We start from the raw sequence: 26,253 nt of genomic DNA, 5'->3' as shown, positions 1-26,253 counted from the left end.
ACTACCTTTGTCTGTTTGATTAAGTATTCACATTATCAATTTTGTTTAATCTGATTCATTTCACACACCTCCCTGGGGACTCAGCCCATACGGTTAACTAATCTCCGATATCATCTCTCATATCAACCCACGATAGTCTCCCACTGCACGCTCTACCCACATGCATGCTGCTCACCAAAATCTTTGCTGGGCAAGATGCTTCCTGACCAATAAAATCAACGCTGTTTCCCTGGAGCCAAGGGCTACAGTCTTGAAGAGAAATCAGAAAGAGCCAGGCTCATGCTTCCTATGCTTTCCAAGCACCTTTGCAACAATTTTTTTTAATCTCAGAAGCTTTCCAGCCACAGGCAAATGACTCTGGTGAGACGGGATACATCCTGCACCAGCACTCCGCTTCCCACTCCCCGCGGCTGCCTGTGGTGTGACCTGCTCCAGTCTTCAACAAACCTCCCATTGTAACAAGAGGCATCATGAGTGTCCCAAACACACAGTGAATATAATGTATAAGTGTATAATGAGGGATGGACTTTAACTGGGATGACCTGTCCAGTCCAACGCCATTTAACAAAGGGATCACAGATATTCGAAGACTGTCCTTTTACAAGTCCATGAGGTCCTAATTAACTACACCTTTCAGAGAACACAGCCCATTTTAAATGGCAGAAGGTTTCACCTGAAAAGACATCCACCAAAAAGACCCATCTCAAAGCCAATTCTGGGATTTACTCTAGGCACCACTGGCAAATCCTTGGGAAGAAGCAGACAGGCAGGGACCAGGCAATGGCTGGGGATGAAGAAGTGTTGCCTCGTCTTTGGCAGATCGGTTATTTCACCACAAAATTTTATGCCCATCTGCATAGAAACTGAGTACATACCCATGCATATGCCTGACTATGCACCTGTATACATTTAAATACCAGCATGAGTGTTGTAGAAAACATTCTCAACAAAAATTAAAACCTTCTAAATGGGAGATTTAATTACAGCTGGCTTCTGTTGGAACTTAGAAAATATTGGGAACAGTATTACTACCAGTCACACTGTCATGAAAATAAAACTTTCATAATTTTGCAGCGAAAATTTTTACCTGAAAAAAAATCAAATTTTGTGGCTAATCAGCATACAAACCCTGCCCCACCTTCCTCATGCTCTTTGTGTATTTCAGCATGGAAGAGTTTCACTTCAAACATTTTCCAGTAGTATTGCAATTTCCCATTTCTCTGTTTTAAGGGAAGTGTGGAATGCATGTTGGGTTTATTTCAGCAAGTCTACTCTCCCCAATTTCATTTTCCTATGCTGATAATATTGCATACGTGACAAGAGCAAAAAAAAGAAACAAGTTGACTCAACAGTCAGTAGCAATGTTCTTTGGGTCAGGTTTGTTTTTTCGTGATAATATATAGAAAAGGCCTTTGCATCCTCTGGTCTGGCTTCTGCCCTGTGACAGAAGACTATCAGACAAAATACAGGTAAACAAGTGTTGCTGTCGTTGTTATGCTACCCAGAACTCCCAAGGCCCTGTTGACTAGCATTAGCATTTGGAAAACAATTTTAAATGGTAAATTGCATTATGAAAAATCTGTAAAATAGCATAGATTGGAAAAGCAATGAATCACTATATTTGAGTTTCATTTAGTAGCATAATTCAAATAAGTTTATTTTAGGAATCCCCAGCTGCCTTTGTGAAAGTTGTTTATAGGTGAAAACTCCTCTAACTGCTTTGCAAATTGTCTTTCCCTTTATTGATTCTAACCACCATAGAATTTGTTATTTTCAAGAAAACAAACTGTTTTATGGTTAATGAAAAAAATTAACACCCAGATCAAACCTTGTGAATTACTTGATTGCTCTTCCTAGCATTAAACTTCAGTGAACAGATACAATTCAACATACTTAAAACCAGCAAAGAACATCTGGCTTTTGGTACTAATAAAATGAGATTCTTTTTTTCATATATACAGAAAGAAAAAGTCTTGCACATCCTTTAAAAAAAAAAATCATATTTGTACAGACCTTTAAAGAAAGAAAACATGTTTGAGAAATAACTGAAGGAAAAAATGGTATGGAATATAATTTTTTAAAAAATATTGAGAAAACATCCACATTTAAAGAGTACTTCAGTGTATGTACTTGAAGTTAAATGCAGGCATAAATACTGTTCTGAATATTAAGCACAGATTTAGCTGAGTATGTAAATGGGCCCAAGGCAGAAAGCTGAAGAAATGATATGGTGAAGGAGTCATAGTTAATCTTTTAATTAATACTTAAACTAATCAGTCCCTAGCATCTGCACCAATAAATTGAGGAAGTAACTATTTCTGCTGTATGTTAGAATTTCCCGGTATTAATGAACTTCTGTTCTGTGATGCCATTAAGTATCAATACTTAGACTCATTGGCATTGCCATCACTTTTATACTGATCTAATGAATCAGTCTGCATAAACAGAGCATTAATTAGGTGTGGCAGTGAGTATGAGAGAGTACAGTTTCACTCCCAGCTGTACCAGTCAGCTCGAGAATTACAACCAGTTAGAGAAGAGTGGCTGGACAGGAGTGTTCAAGAAGTCTGGCACCATGGTGGAAGCAGCAAAAGTCTCTTCATGGAAGGAGGAAGATGCATGTTCTTACACTGGTGGAGAATTGAGTTTGAAAAGTAGGAACTGTTAAGTAAAGGGATTTTTCATTCCCGTAACTATGACCTGCCCTGTGCATACACCTGATACAAACCTTCAGTTTCCTGAAGAATTAACAGTAGTCTAAGAATCATCTTTACCACCATCCATCAAGAGTAACAGAAATTTTAGTGTAGTACTGAGGAACCTGTGGCATGGGCCACAATCCTTTGAAGTCAGTGCTGTACAGATGCAAGACCATGGATGGAGCCATGCAGCAAGGGAAGCACACCTCCTACTTACAGCCTCCTAACCCATCATCGCATCAAGTGTCACTTTGGCCTACTGAAGCCAAGTATAAATATCTGGCTTTACCATGAGTTTGTCCTGAGCCCTGTGCTTAAGTATCTGACTAAAACACACATTTGCTGTTTTGGTGAATGGAGCAAGAACATCCTGAGTCGTAGACACTGAAGTCGTAGCTACTGAAAAGCATAGGCATCTGAGGCATGGTGAGTCAACCAGCAAGTGCACGTGTAACAGAAGAAGCAGTCTGGGACCGTATAATATTAAAAGCTCCAAACTGTTTTGACCCTCATGTTGTTGTCTAATAAGGAAAAGATTGGGGCTGTCATACTGAGGTCACATCTGAAGTTTCATTTTTGCAGGTATGTGCTTAGACACGTACCAAATCCCCCACGAGTACTGTCTTCAGATTAGTCAGTGAAATGTAGGACATGACGTAGAATATTTCCATGAAAATACCAAATCAGCCAAACCTGAAACACACTATAAAATCAATTCAAAGCACTGGAACATATTTTATGATGGCCAAATACTTGGACAATAATGTCTATATTCAGAAAATGACTGCAAAACAAAAGTGCCGGAACACATCCTAATCCAAGTCATACTGTCTTGGGTGGAGTCTTCAAAGGAGAAAGTTACTTTTCTTTCTCAGTGCCCTTAAACTCTGTTGCTGAGCACTGTGTTTACTGAGGGTGGTTTGCCTGCAGGAGTCTTTTCAATATATTTACAGAATGAGGTTGACAGTTTCCTGAACTTCCTTCAAGGTTCTCATCTACTACTGCTCTCAGTTGGACAGATGAAAGAAGGGCAAGGTACAATATGACATTATGAGGCCTGACATAAACATCAGATTGTAGTGAAGGAAGAGGCATCAAATTAAAAGCTCAGAGCATCATTAGGCAGCATCCTGTAACTGAGCTGATGAAAGCAGAGGGTAACACACCTGCACATGGTGGGACATGTTCCTCAGACCTATTATAACATTATCAACAACACTGTTAACTTTTGTTTGTTGTATACAAGGCAAACTTGGCTGAACATGTGGGAGTTGGTTAAAAATTGCTGCAATAATAACATTAACATCCTAATGCCTGTAAATAGCGTTATGACTAAAGATGACCAACAGTTGCCGTTTCTGTTTCATGTCTCCTCTGCAAAGTGCCATTCTTTAGAGGAACCGCTGTCCACCACATCCTTTGGGGTCTTCTAAGTTCATTTTGTCTTGCTGATAACAATACCTATATTTTTTGATGAAAACATGACATCCTACAGGAAAGGTGAACTTCTGCTATCCTGGAAATATCCATAGGCCCTGGCTGGTAAATGATTGACAATGTGTTATGTTGAGACTAATGTATTTTAAAGAGGTAAATTATCACTATTCTGTGCTGTAAAGTACCAATTTTCACTCCAAGGATTGTCAGGACAGATATTCAAATACCATTATTGCTTTCTGAAGTTTACCGAATATGTCAGATCAGGGTGAAAGAGCCTGCTATTTGCACCAATATAAATTATTCCATCACATCTGAGACAAAAAGGTTGGAAAAATGAAGGATTTTGTCCACTTGATGACTTCGGGGTTGAGTGGGTCAAAATTTAGGGAGGACAAGTGAAATCAGATCTGGTTTGCTGTGAATCTCACAAATTGTTTTGTTGCTCTTGCTATTTCCAAGAAATTGTGGTAACTCTGGGGGAATGCACTCGTCGTTACTTAGCACAGCCAGAGCCTTTCACAGGAATGTCACTGTCTCCGAAGCTTTGCCAAAAGTCTGAAGGATCCAATGCCGATCACTGAGTTTCTGACAGGCCTTGGCAAGTTCTCCTAATTAACTTGAGGGCTCTTGCAGAGCTTTTGCACCTCGTAATGAGTCCAGTCAACATTTAAAGCCATGTTGTGAAGCAGATACCCTCAGTCCCCAAAGGAGTTCCTGTTAATCTCATCAGTTCCACTGAGATCTTCAACCTGAGAGACCTCAGCAGAAGGTAAATGATGCAAGGGACTTCTGATCCCCAGAGGGTCTCTTGAGGGGATCTCAGGCAGATCTGATCAAGTTAATGGGTTTTTGTAAAGACCTCAAGAGTAGCTTGGGAAAAGAGAAAAAAAAAAAAAGACAAAACTTTGGGTCCTGTTCTAGCAAGCAGGAGACCAAGATATGCTAATTAACACAGCTGTTATCAAGGATGTAATCTAATTTACATACTTGGTAGTGAATAAATGCTTCCATATGGCAGAGTACCAGTATTTTTCCTTGACAACTTTATCAAAAAGCTAATGAAATTCCCATGCAGAAAAAAAAGCTTTTTCCTGCTTGACTTAAGACATGCCCAGTAAAGTGAGAGAAATGCAGGGGAACAAAAGGTCATGTTCAGGGAAAGTAGACACTAGAAAGCTAGAAAACTAAGTTTTAAGTATTCAGCTTATGGAGTGGTAGGAAAACTCAGAAATGTACTGGAGTGTTCCTGAACTAACTTTAGCTGTTTCCCCATCTTTTTTGTCCCAAACAAATCCATGAGACAGCCTTACACTTGTTCATCCTGTACATCCACCACTGCCAATTTGAGACAGATGCTCAAATGCTCAGGTGCCCAAAACAAGACAGATGCTCAGATGCGGTACAATGGGACTTCCTGATGCGTGTAAGCCCAGAGATCCATCCCTGCCTTCAGAGCCCTGGACTAGTGCATGATTCACAGCGTGTGGCAGCAGAGCATCCCGTAGTGCATGAGAGCATTACAGACTGCCTCAACAGCCATGTCATCTTCTTGGTGCAGGGCATGTCTCTTTATCAAATCAGTGACATCCAAAACTCTGTGTATACCTCCCACTCAGCTAGAGAAACCAACTCTGTTGACCATTGTAGTTAGTCTTGAAGATGGTCCCCGTGATGGGCCACACAGTGGACTACACTGTTCTGACACGGTTCAACTCTTTTTCTGTCTAAACACAATTTGAAGTGGCCACTGTGTTCTCTTTGGACACCAATGGTCTTAGTCAAATCAACAAGGTAACATAAAGAGTGAAGATACTGATTCAGGGGGGTACTTTTCCCTAAGCATGAGTGCTTTGCACACTGGAACAGAAAGTGATGGTCTGGGAAGACGTAAATTTGACTGGCCGTGTGCATTCTCCAGTCTTTCAGACACTCGTTTCATTTACCCTCCCAAGTTCTGCCCCCATGGATTTTCTCAAGAGGGGATGCCCTCTGTTAGGAAGATGCTGGGCTCTGAGGAGTCTTCAACAGCCTTTTCTTTTTGGATGTCTGCTTGAAGCAGGGCTGTCTGAGAAATTACTACTTATTGTGTAATATCCTCCACTTCAGTCCTAAAAAACAGAAGTTGAAGTCATTGGTCATGCCTGTCATTAAGTTATGTATAGTCTATCTATAACTGGCCAAAGATATTAACATTGTGTTAGTGTGACTAGTACACACACACAATTATGTAGCTGGGCAAATAAAATACGAGACTTAATGCCCTACCAGGTAGTAGAGCAAACTGAGCTGGATTTAGGTGTATCCGTATAAGGAGGTGGTTGACCTTTCTTAGCCAGATTCTAGAAAATTTCCTAACTGAACACTGGAACAGGCTGCCCAGGGAGGTTGTGGAGTCTCCTACTCTGGAGACATTCAAGACCTGCCTGGACGCCTTCCTGTGTAACCTCATCTAGGTGTTCCTGCTCCGGCAGGGGAATTGGACTGGATGATCTTTGGAGGTCCCTTCCAATCCCTAACATTCTGTGATTCTGTGATTCTGTGAAATGTGGTGAGAATATTTATACATGGACTCAGCTTCAGATGTTTGTGTTGTCCTGCTCAGACTACATGCTGGAATGCAATGCTGGATGCAATTTAGGGTACAAGGCACCTACTGAGGGTCAAACTTAGTCCAGTCATCAGTCTCCTTTTGTAGTTATTCTGATCAGTAGTGAAACAGACATTTGCACAATTCTCACAGGGCACCTGAGCTGAAGTCTCATTGCATTCTCAGGCAGGCATCCTTGCCTCAGCTAATTTCTGTCTCTGTTTTTCTCAGAAAAATCTTTGTAGTCAAAAGAGAGGAACAGAAATGGACCTATTCACACATGGAAAAAAACAAACCGAAAATTCAGTACTGAAACTCAGTAAAAATGGAAAAAATGCTATATAGTTATAACATTTTTTGCAACAGGACCATGATGGGAGACTTGATTTTCAGCTTTGCTTACATATACCACCTTCAATAGTATTTTAAAAATCATTTTGTTGCAGTAGTTGGAATTTCATTACAAGTCTAATTGTAACTTCACAAAATCTTTGTGTCCTTTTTATTCTGGGTAGCTGTTGTCATTAGCGTTATGTAGTTATTGTGTGAGTTTGGCTTGGTTTATGAATGTTTCAGAAAGTAGTTCAGAATATTCATTTGAAAACAAAATTTGCACTGAAAGAAGTAGATTTGCAGGGAGGTACCCATCTTAATGAAACCTTTCTCTCGTAGACGGTACATTCAGGTTGAAAAGGAATTTTGCAGTTTTAGAAGCTCTTTGTGAAAGGAAAATTCTAAAATCAGATATTCTCTAAATCTCTTCTAGTGGGACAGAACTGGAGCAGCAAAATTACTACCTGTAGTAACTTGTACCACTACGATCTCTTTTTCCCCTGACCAATGCAGGATTTTTGCTGTTTAGACTGATACCTGCATCAGCTTCCCGATGTATGTGAAAGCTGGAGACCTGGGAATGCAGCCTGTCACCAGACCCCTTTGACAATGGTGGCACCCAGTCACAAGTAACATGCATCCCCTGCACCAGGGACATGATGCCCCTGGAAGGGATACCTGCCCAGGCTGAGCCAGATGGAAAGCGAGGCCAGCCCAGATCCTACTTGGGGTTTCAAATAGAAATTGCTCTACATGCAGAAGACCCTGAGATAGCTGCTATGGGGAGCTTTTGGCTCTGCTGCATGGACTCATCTTTAAGATTTATATTGAAATAAATCATTTGGGGGTGCAGCTGCATGTACTTGAAACGTGGGTGTGCACCAGCAAGGTAATGGCTGCCACTACAAGCTGCTGCAAAGCTTCCAAAACTGTTTCCTGTCTCCGGTGATGAGGACAGAAGTATTTGTTCTCTCTCACCATTATCTCCTTTTTCTGCTGTCCCTCCTGTTCCCTGCTACCACGGCAAGGCTGCAGTCATGGCGGGCACTGGGCTGGCTGGCTGCCCTCTCCCCACACATGCGAAGTCAGCAGCAAACCTGGCTGGTGCACTGGGACCAGTCAAAGGCCTTTTCCTGCTGCAGGGCAATGTCACTAAAGGTCATCTCCTCGTTGCTAATGCTGACCAAGAGAAAACTAAACTGTGCCTGGAAATGGTGGTGGTGGAAACGTCATGCATAATCCTGACACCAGGAGAGGGCTGCACTCGTATCATCTCCGTTTTTTACCAGAGGTCAATACTCACTGCAGTAAAGGCAGCTTCTCCTCTGCAGTCATCTCTAGCTGCCTCCAACGAGAGCTGAAGAAACATCATCTGTGCCAGCACAGCCCTTATTTCTTTCATATCCCCCTTGTCAACAGTTTGAAAGTGAGATGGCTAATTTTTTGCCTGACAAGAAAGGATGGATCATTTTCTCAGATGCTGCTATCAGCAGAGTCAGTGCTGGTACACTCTCCAAGGGAGTCCCCAAACTACAGGTTACTGGCAGGCAGACAAACTCTCGCTGACAGCCATTTGTGACCAACTATGAAACACCATCTGCTGTAGTTGGAGGGAAGGAACACATCCAGCAAGTGATACCACTGTGAGAAATGATTTTGTGTGTTGACACACAGCAGTCTTTAGATAGCCCCAAAGAATAAGCCTACTTTGTTTTTCCAGATTTGTGTAAGGGGGAAAGAAACATTTTCTCTTGATGGACATCCATGGGTGAGGCTTCCTGGGTCTATTTGTATCTGAGTTAGAAAATAAAAAGGGTTTGATACATCCGTATTAAGAAATGTACTAAAAATTATGGTGAACTGAGCCAAATGTGTCTTTAACAATGTCATGCTAGGGGGGTGAAGCACTATCTGATAGTGAAGGCACCCGCTGGAGTGTGAGCCTGCCGCTGACTTGCTTGTGACATCGGGCAAGTCTCATCACTTCTTTTTTGAACTGGTTCTCAGTTTTCAGGAACAGCAATACCATTTTTCTTCAGGAGAGGTTTACAAGGACTAGCTAGTATTTGTTCAGCCCTTTTAAATCCTTGGAGAAGGGGGATAAATATTTTTTATTAAAGTTCAGAGTCTGGTGTATGCTGTTAAGCAGACAGCTACAAAGCCTTTACAAAGCCTTTACCTTCAGTACGTGGGAGGGGAAAAAAAAAAAAAGAGGACATTTTCATGTTTGCAAAGGCATTCTCGGAAAATTAAGGTCATTTAAGTGACTCAAGTGCAAAAAGATACCCAAGTGTGTCCAAAATGCTGTCCAAAAGCAAAAGGCTCCCCTTTGCAACCAGTGCAGGCAGCAGATCCCAAAAGTTTCAGGAGAAGGGATGTTCAGCTCCCTCACAGAGGGGAGAAATCTTACTTGCTCATTAACGTAAATAAGGCATGCAGCCAAAGGCATATGCCAACTCTTCCCTCCCTGGTCAGAGAACAAGGCTTTCATTTTTAAGAGTCTTAATAGTCCTGTGTCTCATGATTAAGTAATGAGAGCTGGCATCCAAAGTATCTGAAGTTCAGCTGATCTTGCATTATCCTTGTAGGCACTGGCAGACTATAAACCAAAATGTTTTCAAGCAAAATATGCAGATGAAAAATAAATAAAATATACACCTCAAAACAGCAGTTCAATCTTAAAGTAGAGGAATATGAAATTATCATGGCAGATTATAACCTTATTTCTTTGAATTCTGGTGAGATTTTCAAACACTTGCACCTATGTAGATATATCTGTATTTTTATACGGTTTTTGTACATATATATACACACACGTATGTGTATATGTTTCATGTCACTTCTTTCTGATCCAGCCTGCAGTTCTGTGAAATTGCAGTGATGTTTGACATCAGAGGCTTATAAGGATTACATACTTTTTCACTGTAGAAAGCCTTTCAGGAGGCTAACACTGGATGTCTGGCTTCAGTCTCTTTACACCTAATATATGACATAATATCAGCTACAGGAGGGCTTGATCCAGACCCTGTTGAAGTCAGAAATGTGCGGCTGTGCGTGGTATCACTTGAATAGGGGCAGAAGGGTTTGAGCTTCCCTCCAGCTCAGGGCTGGACCCCAGAGGTGGCCTGTGGAAGCCCAAATCCTGCACAGTCCCACAGTAGGAATAGGGACCAGAAAGGGGGCTACAGTGGGTGCTGGGGGGCAAATGCACCTCTGGGGTGCAGTGGGCAGCCAACGATGGGGCAAGAGAGAGGGTTAGAGGGTTAGATGGATAGAGGAGGGCTCCCAGCAAGCTTTATTTATGATTTAAATACGCTGTCACTTGTGCCCGTGCGATATGAAAACCAAATCTAAACATTTGTCTGTAGAATCAGGTGATGGCTGGCCCTCTACTGTCTCAAGGGGGGCAGGAAAATGGCCCATGCACCTGCCACCTAATTCAGTTTAAAACCTGACACATTTACCAAGAGTGGGCTGGCATAATGAACTTCATTCATGCTGTCAGTGGAGTCAATAACTTATCCCCAACTGCTTTTGTCTCCCTGGCGGCAGTGCCTCTGATCGGGCTGAGGTACTTATTCAAGTAAAATTTATTTTCAATTGCAGGCCATAATACTACTGGCACAAGCCTTGCTTTGACAGAAGCTTTTGCTCAAGGCTAAACTATTGTCAAAGTTTGTGCCCATTGTCCGGGGTCTTTGATCTGTCAAAGCTGCTTAACAAGCTGGTTAAAAACTGTTTCAGATAACAGGTGTGTCCTTTGAGGATGCAGGGCCATTTTTCAACTTCTTTAAAAGACTAGTCCAGTAGCTAACTAAAATTTACATGCTGGTTGGTGGTGATCTATGTAAAGCATTTTTAAAGCAAGAAATTGAATTTAGAGGTTTATTTCCCTGAACTTCCTTGCAGTTTGTTGTTGGTTTTTTTTTTCCAAGGCAGCAAAAAGATTTATGAGGTATTTCTCTCAGCCCTTGGAAGTATTTAGTGGAAAGATGACTGAGATGCTAAATCTACCTGTGGTGTTGCAATGATGCCCAGTTACAGTAAAGTAGTGGCTGGAGCATCAAGCACCAGTGAACGTAGCCAGGAGAAAGCTTGTGTGGAGAAAAGAAAAAGTGGGGCCGTGTGGGGCAGGGTCTGATGGGACAGGCTCAGAGTGGGGGAGACGAGGACTGCAGCAGTGCCACAGTCCGTGTTGCTCCCACCCTGAACCTGCCCCAGTGCAACTGTGCTACCCCAGCCCACCCCTGCCCCTCCAGCTGTGTCCTGGGTCTGGTACCAGCTCGGAGAGTCTGCAGCATGATTAGTATCTACAGGACTTATCGCTATCTAGAAAACCCGGTTCCTGGAAGATGATCGCTGTCATAACTTGGGTCCCCACTGTATAAGCCAGACCATTCATGCATGGCCAATGACCTGAACAAAACTTCCTTTGAATGATCCATATGTCAGCTATATTCTCTAGGACATGTAAAAAACGGTTCCTCCCCTTCACATATGTTTTAAAACCCTACTAAGGTCCTGAGGGATTTAACCAGTTTTAACCCAAACTGGTATTATCTTTTTTTTTCCTGAATATCCCCATCAAAACCAGACAAGTGGTGTCCACGATCATACTGAAACACATGGATCTGGCTTGATGGCTTAAGGGGGAAGGGAAACTCACTGTACATGCACTGTGTGTATCGAGGAGTGTGTGGAAGGCAGGGAGGACAAGCACCTTCAGGAGCATTTTTCTCCCCTCCAGATCAATACTACCTATTTGTGAAGCTGCTGGTCCACACCAACAATTGCTGTGCTTTCCCAAGTTCCAGTTGACCAGATAAACTGAGTAGGCAATCTCTTGTAACTTCCAAACCTGTGCGTATCTGCAAAGCCCTGCCAAACATCAAGGAATGGAACTGGAGTCAGCAATGAGGTTGGGGTGCCTCGCTCACATACACCTCCCAGACTGCCAGCTGCAGGCTGCTGCACAGGTACCACAACTGCCAGTACAGATGTCCAGAGGGTGAAGGACCCCCAAGAAGTTCACCTGCAGCTGTGGCCAGGCAGCTTTGATTGTAGGACATCTCAGGTATCTCTTTGTGGCCGATCACTGCAGTCCCCAATGCTGGTGGACGACAGGGTCTTCACAGGACTGAGCTGAGCAGAGAGCTGGCAGACAGCATCTTCTCAGGCAGCTCCACAGCGAGCAGGGGACATGAATAATATGTGGGTTTTGGGAAACACCTGCCCATCTTTGACCTGCAGAAATTATGATCTTCAGTCCATGAACACAAAACCATCTTCAAGAGAAAAAAAGGTTCCTCTTAGATAGCAGAAAAGCTCTGATAATTTTTTTCATCTTTCTTCTGAGTTGAGCCCAGCAGCTCCCCTTACTGGAGAAGCTCACATGCCTTGAGAGTTGAGTATGATAAACCGAAATAACTTTACTTAAAAAGTGATTCTGCTTGCTAAGTATATTTTACTAAAACAATTCCATATGTACTGAAAATCCATCATCAACTTGTTAGTTCAAGGCAGCTGGGGACTGAAACAAGCATTTTTTCAAATGTAGTAATTTTGTGGACATCCCTGAATCAAATCAGGAATTAAAGTGAAAAACAAAGCTTTTCAAGCACCACTCAGCTATGCTCACCATTAGTACCATGTTTAAATATTACTTTGGCATTCGTCTGTGCCACCAGTTCCAGAGCTATGTTTAGAGCAATTTATTTTTGTCATTTACATGTAGCCAGAAAGATGTGAGATTGAGAACAAATTCCTGCTGCGACGCTGCAGCTCCACTAGTGGCCTCTAAGCAAAGCTGTCTGTGACTTTACTGGGTGAAACACCAGCCTGTTATATCACCTACAATAGGTTTTGAGAACCCCAGTGGCCAAGTCCATATCTAAAGGTGAATTAAAGGCCTCAGTGTAGATAAAGACCTGTTATTGACCAGATACATTAAGACAGGTTTTCACTTTCTCTAAAATCTAGATTAAAAATAAACTGCTTTCTTGTGCAGAGAAGGCCAAAATACTTTAAGCTCATCTGAAGGGAGTGTAGAGAAACCTACTATTCTCAATTATTCTCAGAATTTTCCTCATGTAAATTATTAAATGTGATTGGTTTTAAAAGCTGATTTCCTGTTACCCATTGCAACTGGTATGTTATCTTTAACGTTGTGATGAAGCATAGGATAAGGACCTGTTTTATGATCTCTCCAGTCACAGAAAAGTATCGCAGCCAGAAACAAGAGAAATTGAATAACAGCAAACACTTTTGGGAAAAGTATAAAAATTATACATAAAGTAGCCCAAGAACTTTAAACCACTTTAACATTACAAACCCCTTTAATATTACCATATAACTGTGACCTGCAAAGTAAAATAAGAAAATGCTTTGAAGTGGCAGATGCCCCGTAAAGCCAATAGGCTATTACAGGAGGGTATCCATAGCTATTATTTGTCACTAGCTGTTATTTATATTGCACATGGTTCAACAGATGGTCAGGCAGATGCAATGGCAAGGTGAGACAACCACAGCAGTGAAGGCTGGAATGGAAGACGCTGCAGCTGGAGGAAGAGCGCTGCACATGGAGAGAGAAAGATGGAGCTAGTGGCCAGGTAAGGGCATGAGCAAGAGATGTTCAGGTGACTGAACCTGACAAATCTCAAGAAAGGGTCAACTGCCGACTGTGGGACACTGCAAGATGTGAGGCATGCTGGGATCTTCATGGGGGCAGACAAGGTAAAGAAACCTGTCCCACTCCCCTGAACAAGAGAGAAGGAGCTGAAATGCTGATATTGGACTTACAGGAGGACTATCCTGCTGTATTGCTGGGAACAGAGTTAACCCCAGAGATCTCAGGTATTCACATGGACAGAAGTGAAGAAGCTATCAGTGCTGATCTGACTTGGGGTATTTAGTGCTGCCTTTGCCTGTAAGCAGGATTTGAGGCAGAAAGCTTGGACACAAAAACACTACAAAGAAGTACTGTGGTTCAAAAGCATGGATGGACTGCTGCCAAACTCAGGGAATGCACCAGTGGGAGGAAAAAAAAGAAAAACTGCAATTTTTTGAGGAAACACAATAAAAAAGAGAAAAGTGAAGTTTTCTATTTCGATCACAGCCGTGCATAGATCAGTTGAGATATGCTGAAACAAGTGAAGGATGAGGCATTAAGTGCAGCTTGCCTGATCTTACCAGGTAGAAAGAAAGAAGGGACTGGTCTCAGGAAAGCCCTAAGACTCACGTTCAGCCCATGACTGGAACCATTTCTTTCAAGAGCTATATGACCCTTACAAATCAGAAGGCAAAAGCTTCACGCTAGTCCCACTTCTTTACAGATTTGGAAGAGACAGTATCATGGGTTCTTTTTTCTTGGTAGAGATGTGATGATTGGCAAGAAAGTTGTGTCTCTGGTTATCTGATGAATTCTGATACTGAGGACTGCTACATGTCTGTGTCACATCTATGAACCAAAAAAGTCCCCATAGAATGTGAGACCTCACTGCCTTGGGCATCTTCTGTACCATGTCAACATAAAACCTATGTAAGATGAAGGAAGGATTTCTTGCATGTGGCACAAAAGTAGAAACAGATGTTCTTTACAGTTTCGTAGTACAATGCACAACAAGGTGAAGCTACACAGAGGAAGCCAAAGAGTAAAGGAAGCAGATGAACTAATGGGAAACTTTGATTAGTTAATAATTCTGATAAATGTCTCACTTCGCAAAGTAAATATATCCTCCTGGCAATCTAGACAGACAGAAAGAGATGGCAACAAAGGCAAAAGCTTGGTGTAAGAGAGAGAAAGACTATGAGACTACCTCTATACCAAACATGTCTGTGACTGTTATCTTGCTCTGAAGCCAACTGGCACAGTGTCCACATTATTAAATTCTTGCTTTCCAGGCACTGTGGATGAATATAATTTGCCTGCTGGGATTGGCCTTTGGCCTGTGCTATCCCCAAACCATGCCTGGGAAATGTTCAGGAGAGGGGTAGTTGTTCAGAGTAAAACCATGCCAGGAACCATTGTAACAATTTTACTCTATAAATAACTGAGCTCCAGTATCCAAGAACATTATGTGGCACTGTTTAATTTACTAGGATAGTTGAAATCCATGATTCTAGCCTGGAATGGAAACCTTGGAGATCTTAGAGCACCCGGAGAAATGGAAAATGCTAGAGCATCCAGCAGAAACAAGAAAGTGCTGATGAGATGGAGGTAGGCATGATTTTTGCCTAGAGCTACACTGATGTGCTACACCAGTAACAGAAAAGAATATCTGGTTTTTGAAATACAGAATCAATCTCCTTGCTTTAGCTAACGCATCTGCTTGAAAAGCTTGGAAAGCCCATGAAGCTGGAGACAAGGGGAAGTTGTAACTAGGCTACTGAGGATTCACCATTGATCCTCAGGATCTAGGAAAGAATGGATAAAGGTCTTATGGTCTTATTTTAGTGAAGGGATAGGAGATGAAGATTATATCCAAGAACACTGTGAAAGGAATCAGGACTGAGTCTAGTCAAACTGAGAATATCAGAAGAGAAAAGAAGTTGAGATAGGAACAAAACCACAGCCAGATGCATATTGATGAGTAGGATTTGGGTTATCACTCTCAAATAGAATAGCATAAAAGGTCCTGTAGCAGCAATAAACAAGTTGTGATAAACAAAACCTAGTTGAAGTGTTGATGACAGACTCTTCAGTTTAGTTAGGTAAAATTATTCTTGACCTGTGAGTGTCAGATGAGTGACATCAAGCCCAGACCAAGACATAGTATCTGGTTTACACTACAGTTCTGCTCATAAAAATGTATTATCTATTAAAGGTGATGGGCAACTCTTTTCCAGGACACTTCATGAATGAATAAGAAAGTGCAGAAGTATCATGATATATATAGGCATATGCCGTGGGTTCTGAAGCAGTGGATGCCACAAATCATGTGAGTACAAAATTCTGGACATTTGCTGAAAACTGAAAGCCCTGAAAACTTGGTATGACAACTGACTGAACATATTATGGAGAAAATCTTATCATCCATTTCACAGCCCGTCTCTGCAAGTCACATAAGGAAAAGCTCATATCCTGGCAGAAGTGAAGGAAGACATGAAGTAGTGACGGGGTACATTTCCATTTCTGAAAAGGGCAAAGGGTCTGTGTTGGAGAGCCTAGAGAATGACAAAACAATGGAAAGGAAGAACCTGAAGCTTTGAAAAGTCTGTGCTCAAGTGCTTTTCCAGAGCTCAGCCTCCTTCAAAACTGGGCACAGCTAAATTTCCCAAAGGTACTCAGCGAGAAAGAAAAAGGGGTGCACACACTGCTTACCATTAGGGAGGAGGAGGTATGAGGAGCAGACAGCCCAGCGGGCTGTGCAGTCTGTGAACTGGAAAGTGTGAGGCTGAAGTCTGATCAGAAAGCACTCCCCAAAACACATGAAGCCCCTCAAACCTAACCATGCCTGCAGAATGGCCAGGCTGCAGGCATCTCAGGAGACCATGGTCACAGCAGTCATTTTGGGAAGACATTGAGGGAAGGAGAGCCAGGGGAGGCAGCACACACCAGGCTCACATATAAGTCTGCAGATCACTCCTGCAGAGTAGCAGGGACACAGCGAGATTGCCCATGGGCACCAAACACTGTCACATGGTAGCTGCTCTAGAATATCCCCAGAATGGATGAGCAAAGACAGCATGGATGTGTTGAGACCTTAGTGACAGAGGTTTGGAAATTACTGCATCCAGTTCCCACGGAAATGAAGCCTTCAGACCTACCTGGTTTTGGTCATTTACCAATTTCTATGACTCAAAGGTGTTCAGACACTGATATGGATCTGGAAAACAGGAGTACACACAAGGCTTCCATGGTTTCTAGCCCTGACAGGTCTGTTTCTGGTTGATCTGTAGCCCATTATAAGTATTCACACTTACATGCTGTGGAGTGGTGTCCAAACTCAATTTTCAGTGTGCTCAAGCAAACCATCATCACACCAGTGATCCCCACAGTTGTGACTAATTTCTGTTGCTGTCATTTGCGGTTTTGGGAGGAAAGCCAAGTACCGAAGCAGGGGTTAGAAGCTCTCCCAGTAGATGTTTCAAGCTGCCTTTCCCCTTGTGCCAAAAAAACTCACTTGCTCTGCAGAGATCTGACAGCACAGGCCCCAAAATGCACCGTGGCTGATTCCTCTGCAAAACGTGAGGTAGGGGAGCACAAGGGACAAAGTGCCTCTTTAGTCATTTACTTCCTATACAACACTTCACAGATCTCTGTTTCTCACCAAAAATAAAAAGTCTGGAAACAGAATGTTGTATGCTTTCACTTGACTGCTCTTCCTCTGCCCCCATGAATGAGGACTCAAGTCCCGCAGACCAAATGTCATATTTTGTCAAAACAAGCTTTTATTAGTTGTGAAAAGTTTCTCTGCTTTTCAAAAAATACAAATGAAGTCTCATGTTTTTCAGACAGCCACCTAACAGTTTGCAGCTGAAACACAGCTGCAATGTGTAGCACCTCATGCACAACAGGCAGAGCCACTGGGTAGAAACCAAATAAAATAAAAACAAAATATATATGTATGTTTTAAAAAAAAAAAAAAGGAAGTAAGTTTAAGTTTGCAGAAAGGTCATTTAGTGTTGTGAAAACCAGGATTCAAGTGTTATAATACAAACATCAACTCACCTTTGGTGGTGTGACTAAAGCAGCACCGCATCCTCATTTCTGTTCCTGACATAAGACAAGCTTCCCAGGAAGTGAGACGTGCACCCAGAAACAACAGCTCCTTCCCTGCCCTGTTCTGTGCTTGACTAGTCTATATTTAAAGCTGCCTTTGAAAACATTGTATGTGACATTATAGAAATAAAAGGAAGCTCCTTTTTGATGAACTACCAGTTCTTTATTATAACTGAACATCTGTGCAATGATCAGGAAACCCTATGCACTAACATGTAAGCACTAATAAACTTCTCCCTCACCTAGTCGGTCTAGATGACAACTGAGGGGGTTATAATACTGCTGTCTGCTGCTCCTCTTCCTGCCTGCTGTAGACAGGAGCTTTTGTGGTCTGACTCTGCTGTACCATTAGTTCTGCCTTTAAAAATCAGTTTATCTGCTTACACTAGCTTGCAAGGCATCAGGACCAGGCCCTGTGCAAACCTCTTTTATTGTCAATCCTCTGCATGTTTTACAAGGAATCCATTAATTTTTGATTTGCAGGTCTCCACAAATCATCTTCATCATAAATACTAAAATTACTGCATTGCTTGCAGTTTTTCTCTTGCCCATCTGGTAGGGCCTGGTGCTGTTCTGCCAGGTAACTTCCAAGATGTGCATGTCAACAGCAAAACCACCACTTTGGGGGAAAACAAACAAACACAGAAAGATTGAATTACAATACTGATCTGCAGTCTTTTGCCAGGGCTATATAAACTGCATCCTGATTCCTCAACAGCTTTAGGAGACTCAGGGAAACTGGATACAGATTTTGGTCATGCAGTCTTGACTGTTTATATTGATTTATAAGACATTTTGCCCTTCAGCCAGACTTTACTGTCCTGCAGCTGCAATGTTCTCACATAGGTGCTTGCTTCAATGTAATATCAAGCAAAATGGTTTTGTTCCAACTTCAGGATGGGGAAATGGTGGGTAGGAGAAGGAAGCCTGGTTGGGTTAAGCAGGCTGCAGGCACTCTGACCGCTCTTCGTGTCTTCAGTTCAGAGTTTTCTGCTGAGCAGCTGTTGACTGCACCAAAGGAATCACATCTGGAGCTACTGCTCCATCAAAAACTGTATCATCCTCCTGATGTGACATAGGTCATTAATTCCTCTTTGTTTTATTTGTTCGACCCTTAAACCTTTCATAGCTCAAATCAAACTGATCACTTGAAAAATCAGAGAACACAAAATGATCAGCAATTGAGTTTCAATTCAGTCACCTAAACACTGGTATTTACTGCCACTGAGGTGCCCCAGCGTCTTTCACCTGGCCTCTCCTGCTTGTCCAGAAGAATATGAGTGTTCAGCAGGTCCTGGCTCATTTTTTAGGATCACATTGTAGGTGTCTCACGCCATCTCAAATGGCACTGAATGCAAAGCAGCAAACTCAAATCCATAGATTCCACAGAAGTCCAGAAAAAGATGTCTGCTTACAGTTTAATACTTAGCTTCTACTTAGCTTCTAGTTTGCTGTTCCGATTTCAGACCCAAGAGTGGGTTTGTGTGCTCCCAAAGCGCCCGTTTTCCCAATAGTATCACTGCATCTAGTAGAGGGTTATACTCCTCCTCTCAACCTTGCCCTTTTGTTTTCCTCAGCAGCAATGCAATGTCATCTTGTGGCAGCTCTTTCCAGCTCTAGTTCGTTTCTACTTGCTTCTACAGGAGGGGAAATGAGGTTGTAAAGAATAAAATAAAACAAAACCCAAAAGCAATGAAAACAACAAAAAAATCCACAAACAAACAAACACCAACAACAATTTTGAAGAGGAACAAGTTTTCCTGGGAGAATGCAGAAGAAAGTCAGAGGGAGCAGAACACGTGAGTTTGAAGAGGCATGAAGTTATGATAAGCCCCTCATTAGTTTTGCTCAGAGAGTAGGGCCTTGAGGGGAGCAGCTGGGCCAGGCAGCCCCACTCTGGACATGCATGGGCAGCAGCAGGTACAGCCTGGCAGCCCTGGGGACCAGACCTGGGGGAGAGGGTAGCAGCGTATTAAAAATACTATTTTTTTTAAATCTTCTTCCCCTTTTCTTTTCTTTTTTTTTGTTTGTTTGTTTGTTTGTTTTTGTTCTGTTTGTTTTTGTTTCCTCCATGCTCTCAAAGAAAAACAATTTGCTCATTTGGTAATAACTGATGGAGAATGTGAATTACCGAGCTAGCCCCCAGCCTAGTGTTTATCTCCTCGCCAATAAATATCTAAACCGAAGCAATGAAGCTAAGTACTGCTGCCATTTCTGCGTTTTATTTCCATATTAATCAGAACACAAGCCCATCCCCGCCTCCAACCCGGCTCCGTGTAGCTGGGGAAGAAGCGACCCGAGAGGGAACCACGGGGATCGGACTTGTCAGATGATGGGTCCGGTGGAATGGAAGTCGGGGAGGGGAAGAAACTCCACAGCTGAGGGAGTTAAATCAAACGCCCAGAGCCTGGGGGGATCGGTGTCAAGTTTGTGGAGGACCTCTGAAGGTGGGGCAGTGGGGTCTTCCTCCTTCCCCCATGGCAACTGGGAAGCCCTGGAAAGGGAGGGGAAGCTGCTTCCCCCCAGGGCTAAGAGAGGCACCCTCCATCCACACGGCCCTGGCCGTGCTGGAACCCGGCGGAAAGCAAGTGGATGCACAACTGAAAACGAACGGGGACCATCCTCCTCGGATATATTTATATTTATATTTATATTTATATTTATATTTATATTTATATTTATATTTATATTTATATTTATATTTATATTTATATTTATATTTATATTTATATTTATATTTGATATGTGCATGCAAACATCAGTTATTTTTGTGGCGAAAAATAAGCTAATTTCCTGAGAGCGCCAAGCCCCTGCCTATCCAGGGAGAAGCAGCCTGTGCCGTGCCTCCCCAGTCCCGGCCCCGCAGTCTCGCTGGATCCTGCCCGCCCCGTCGGACAGAGCTCTGTCAGGCTCTCCCACCATGACGTCTTCCCCTCTTTGCTTTTTCTATTCCCCCACTTATTTTTTTTTTCCTCCAGGTGTGTTTGTGGAGGGAAACCCTCCCAAAGAAAACTCCATCGTTATTCCTCTTCTCCCCACGGGCAGCTTCTCCAGAAGTTGTTCCCTTTTTTTCAAGGGAAGGGAAGGGAAGGGAAGGGAAGGGAAGGGAAGGGAAGGGAAGGGAAGGGAAGGGAAGGGAAGGGAAGGGAAGGGAAGGGAAGGGAAGGGAAGGGAAGGGAAGGGAAGGGAAGGGAAGGGAAGGGAAGGGAAGGGAAGGGAAGGGAAGGGAAGGGTAAACCCTCCTGCCGCATCGGTGCAGGAGCCCGAGGAGAGGGACAGGACAAGGAGAGACTTGAATTCCTGTTGAACCGACCGAAGTTTCCTCCCCGGCAGTAAGCAGCCGAGGAGACCTCCGAGCGGGCTTCTCCGCCTGCAGCATCGCATCTCCAAGTCACTTGGGGTTTTTCCACCCGACCCATCGGAAAGGAGAAGGAAACGGCACCTCTATGGATGCTCTTTCCCTTTCTACCTCTCCACGGGCTAGGAAGCAAAACCAGGAGGCGAATAGCCTGCCGTTTCATTCGCATCGCCCGGGACACTGTGATGCCAGAGAGGAGCCGGGGAACGGGACATTTATTGTCCCTTTCCTGGGGACTCAAAACCCCTCTCAGACTCGTTCCGCGGCTCGGTTCCTTTTTCTGCGAAAAACCAGGAAGTGGCTTGTGCACCGTTCCCCCAGCCTTGCTCTGCGGCTGGAAAGGAGCCCGGGGCTCCTTGGAGCAGCGCCCCGCCTTATGGGAGACGGGGAACGCAGAGCCCGGGGGCCGCTGTTGGGTGGCTGGGTGGGGGATCAAATGACCCCAAAGAGCCTTTTTGCTTAGGGATGCCTAGGGGAGTTCCCCCGGCTGCGGGGGAACGGGAGAGGCAGCACGGCCGGGGAGCGCGGCGGATCCCGGGCACCTGGCTGCCGGCGGCTGCCCCGGGACGGAGGGGTGGTTTCTCCCTCCTCTCGCTTGTAATTTACAGCCCTGCCTCGTCGAAGGCTCCGCAAGCTGTTGGCAGCCGCAGCTGGGGGACAGCCCCAGGCAGAAGCTGCCCCGTCCGTGTCTACCCCGCTCCCCCCCGGGCCGGGGGAAGGATGCGGAGCCGGGGAGGATGCGATGTCTGGGAGAAGGATGCGGGGCCGGGAGGAGTCGCGGCTTTGCGTCTCAGCCTTGTCAGCCCCGCACGGTAGGGGTGCACCAGGGACGGATGGATCGGCTGTGGTGGGGTCCGCATCTCCGCGGCCCGCTCCCCATTGCTCCACCGCGCCCCTGCCCCGACACGCCACGTTTCCCCCGGTCTGTCCCTATCCTCTGCTCGTTTTCCCTCCGCCACCTGCGTCGCAGGTTGTCGCTCCAAGGGGGTGGAGGTGCAAGTGCCTCTGGCTGCCAGGGCCGGGCTTCACCCCAGTCCCTCTGCCCGGGACGGCGGGGCAGGTACAAGCATCCAGCACAGAGCGCGGAGCACAACTCCGGCTGCCCCGTGGGGTTCACCCCCGCCGCGCCCCAAAGCCTCATCTCCAGGCACAGCTCCTCCTGGAGCCCGAGTTGCACCCCGCACTCCCATGCCCGCTCTCTCCGCCCCGCGCAACGCCAGGCTCTCCTGCAGCGGGACCCTCTCCCTGCTGCCTGCGCCAGGAGGCGCCGCCCCGCAGCCAGCGCCGGGGGCAAGGGGGTCGTAGGGCCGTGGGGTTGGGCACCGCGCTGACTTGGGTAGCGGCGAAAGGAAGGGAGGAATCTGCCCCATCTGTTGATCATTTTGCTAAAGTACTGGAAAGATTCACTTCAGCGTGGAAATAGCTGTTTTACAGTATGATTCGTTAGTTCACTGTGTTTTCAGGGTAATTTTTTTTCCTTACGGTTTTAGAAGGTTTATGTATGGATGCGTATGCCTTGACGATGATTTGGTTGCTGCAGTATTGGGCAGCCCGTTCACCAGCACTGTCACCCAGAGGTGTCTTCCAAAAGTTGTTTCGCACCTCGGTTTAAATGCGCCCCCGCCAACCCCTTCGCGTAAGGTGGAAGGCCGGGGGTGCCTGGCCGGGGCTACAGGACCCGCTTCCGTGTGCGGAGCCGGGGGTCGCTGGCATCCGCCACCTGCGCTCCCCCGAGGGTCCCGCTCCGTCGCCTACACTCCTCTGCTCCGCGCGCTGCACAGCCTCCCGCCGCGACCGCGCTGCGTTTCCCAGCCCTGTCCAGCTTGCCATTTCCCTCATGGAGAAAGTCTGACAGCCGGATCCCCAGAAGAAACAAGTTGTTGTTACCCCTTTTTTACCTATAAATGCACCTGTCCCCCCGCCGCCTGCCACTGGCTGTGGGACCATCCAGCGGTTTACGAATTCCTGTCGACTTCCACCCCGGTGTGAAAGAGGGGAGCGTGGCAGCTCTCACACATCGGGGGACGTTTGGGCAATCACCGTCGGTTTTCTCGCTGCTTCCGAGGCAGGGCGGCTCCTGAGCCGCAGAAGGAGACGGGGCAGCCTCCTCCAGCTGGGTCAGAAAAGTCGTGGCAAAACCCAAAGCGATCAAATAGGACACCTTTTCTCAGCTTCCAGCCCCAGACAAAGGCGAATCAGACAGCTTGTAATTATTTTTTTATTTTATTTGGAAATCTCATCCAGAAACACTGGTGAATAATAAATATATCGATAGTTATCAAGAATATATAAAAAATAAAGACACGGTGTTGTCTTTGAGGCCCTAACAAAGAAAACAAAACAAAACAACCACAAAAACAAACAAACAAAGGAAATGCGTAATAAAAATAATAACAACAGTATTTCAGGCAAACGCCCAGAAAAACGTACCTGAAAGGAAACAGTAACGGAGATTCCAATTTAGTTACACAAGTTATTGATCTGGCAAGAGCCGACACCGCATGCAAAACCAAACCAAACTAAAGAAAACAGCAAATCGTAACAAACCCAAAGTCAACAAGAGAAGTAAGAGACGAAGACCCAAGCCAGTTCAACTAGCAACACTTCACCGGGAGCAGGGGATGGGAGATTTGGCAAAACAGACCCGCAGGAGGGTTGTGCTGTGTTTTGCACTATTTCCCTCTCTTTTATTTTTTCTTTTCTTTTTCCTTTTTTTTTTTTTTTTTTTTTCAAGAGGACACGGAGGGAAGAAGTAAAACAAAACCACATGGCAATCGAATCTGGGAAGCAAAAAACCAAAACCACAAACAAAAAAAAAAAAAACACCAAACTTTTGTGAATTCACTTGGAAGTCCTTGTTGCCAGGGAAGCCGCCCCTGGCCGGTACCCAGGGGTGGAGGCTGCGGTGGGAAGCATGCACGCACTATCCGGGGGCTGTGCCGGGCCACCGCTGCGCTGCCGCAGCCGGGTTTGGAGCAGGAGGTTTTGGAGGTGTCGTTGTGCAAAAGGAAATAAAGGAAAAGCCAGTGAAAAGAAGGAGAAGAAGCCCCAAACCGATCTCACCGTCTTTTAGTAGCTGCGAACACTACAATGACAACCAAGTCTTTTTTTCCCTCCCCTTTCCATCCATTTTAAGGAATTATTTACATTTGATTACCATCAGTGGCATTATTACCATTATTTTTACAACAGGGACTTATTTCTTTCCGGTTTAGTATAATAAGAAAACATCGCCCGAGGAGTCGGCTAAAACATTACCTTTACAAGGTCCTTACTACACTAATCCCGTGTTACAGGGGGATTCTTGCCGGGGCGGGGGAAAGCGGGGCCAGGTCCGTCAGCGGCGCGGAGGGGGCCCGGCCGCAGCCCCCTCCCCGCCTGTGGGAACGCTGACTCCGGTTCAGCTCCGGAGGTCGGGGGAGCCCCGCGGAGTCACTTCAGCAGGTCCTTGGTCTCCCCCGAGATCCTAGCCATGTTGGAGGCGGTGAGGGCCGAGAGGTGGGGCGGGGGGGGCATCTGGCAGATGGTGCAGGGGCACGGCAAGCCCGCCCAGTGCTGGAAGCCGCTGCCAAGCTGCAGGGCGGGGGGTGTCGAGGGGGTCTTGAGCAGGGAGTGAGGGGGGCGGATGGTGCCGATGGCCGGCAAGGAGGCGGAGAGGGAGGAGGAGGTGTTGGCGGAGGACAAGGCACTGCCGAGGATGGGGTGCACCTGGTGCACGGTGCCGGCGGCGTGGGGCGGGTGCCCGGCGGAGTGTCCCACCGTGCCGCAGTGAAAGGCGGAGTGGTGCCCCCCGTAGATTTCCCCCACGAGCCTCTTCATCTCCTCCAGGGAGCTAGTGAGCATCAGGATATAGTTTCTGGCTAGTAGGAGGGTGGCGATTTTGGAGAGTTTTCTCACGGAAGGTCCGTGGGCGTAGGGCATCACCTCCCGCAGCCCGTCCATGGCGAGGTTGAGGTCGTGCATCCTCTTACGCTCCCGGCCGTTGATCTTCAACCGCAGCTGCTGCAGGTCCTGCTCCGACAGCTGCTTCTTGATTTTGTACTTGCTGCCTTCCCCTCCGGCCTTGGAGCCGTTCCTAGAGAGGCCTTCCCCGGACATCTTCTGCACTAGGTCGTTTTGGGTGGAGGAGACAGAGTTGAGCCGGCTGTCTTGGTGGTGGTGATGGTGGTGGTGGTGGTGGTGGTCTCTCAGGTACATCTCATCCATATCTGGTGAGGAGGCTCTGCTGGAGACAGAGCTGGAGTCAGAATTCATTGTATTCGGGCTTCTGAGCAAGAAACTCTTCCCTGTTCTGGAGGTGGCAGAACAAGACAACTCTCCTTCAAAAAGCAACGAAAACGGATCGAAAAATAAAAAAAATGGACGGCAGGCTCTGCCAGTGAAGGGCTGGGAATGCTGGAAGAAGAAGAAAAAAAAACCCTCAGCCCCCTCTCTCACCAATCTCTCTCTCCTCTCTCTCTCCCCGGTTACTCAGCCTGTTTACAGGATGGCTAGTTAGTGTATGCTTGGACTAACCTCAGCCTGAAAAAGAGGGGCTTTTATAGAGCTGCAGCAGAGAGCAGAGACAAAAGGAGCCCTCCTATGTATAATGGTCTAGTTAGGATGACGTGCCATTATTCAGGGCGGTGCGCTTTGACTGTCCCATTTAGCAAGGACCCCTATTCATATTCATTGTGGTGCCACCCGGGACACCTCAGCCACGGACCATCAGGAGTCAAGGAGACACAAAACCCCTCTGATTGACACCGCACACTCGTCGCTCCGTGTGCGCGCCATCTCCTCCCCCTGCCCCTCATTTCCAATATAAAACTGCATCCCGTCTACAGTAGGGAGGCAAGGGTCTGCAGGGGGGCTGCGCGCCTGCTCGGGGCCGGCGAGGAAACTCCGGCCGCGGGCGGCAGCGAGCAGGAGCCGCCCGGTGAAGTACCCCCACTCCGGTGGGGGGGTAGGGCACTTCGGTCCCCCCCGTCCTGCAGAGTGCCCGGCTCCAGACGCGGCTCCCTGCTTTGTTTGCCTTTCCCTCCCCCTTCCCCCGGTTCCCCCCGATCGGGGTTTGTGGTGCGGCACGGGCTGGCCCTCGCCCGACCGGGCTGGCCGCAATTGGCTCGTACCTGGG

General features: G+C 45.7%; 1 protein-coding gene across 1 annotated transcript; it reads right to left on the bottom strand.

Annotated features, from left to right (window-relative positions):
- Positions 1-23,465: 23,465 nt before the first annotated feature.
- On the bottom strand, positions 23,466-25,631 carry OLIG3 (oligodendrocyte transcription factor 3). The gene has a single exon (XM_065835587.2). The coding sequence runs from the start codon at positions 25,389-25,391 to the stop codon at positions 24,570-24,572; it is 822 nt and encodes a 273-aa protein (XP_065691659.1). The 5' UTR covers positions 25,392-25,631; the 3' UTR covers positions 23,466-24,569.
- Positions 25,632-26,253: the final 622 nt, after the last annotated feature.

This window comes from Patagioenas fasciata, chromosome 3 (assembly GCF_037038585.1).
Source record: "Patagioenas fasciata isolate bPatFas1 chromosome 3, bPatFas1.hap1, whole genome shotgun sequence".
Lineage (NCBI taxonomy): Eukaryota > Metazoa > Chordata > Aves > Columbiformes > Columbidae > Patagioenas > Patagioenas fasciata.
Note: the sequence above shows the minus strand (reverse complement) of the source record. Positions and strands in the feature narration are given on the sequence as shown.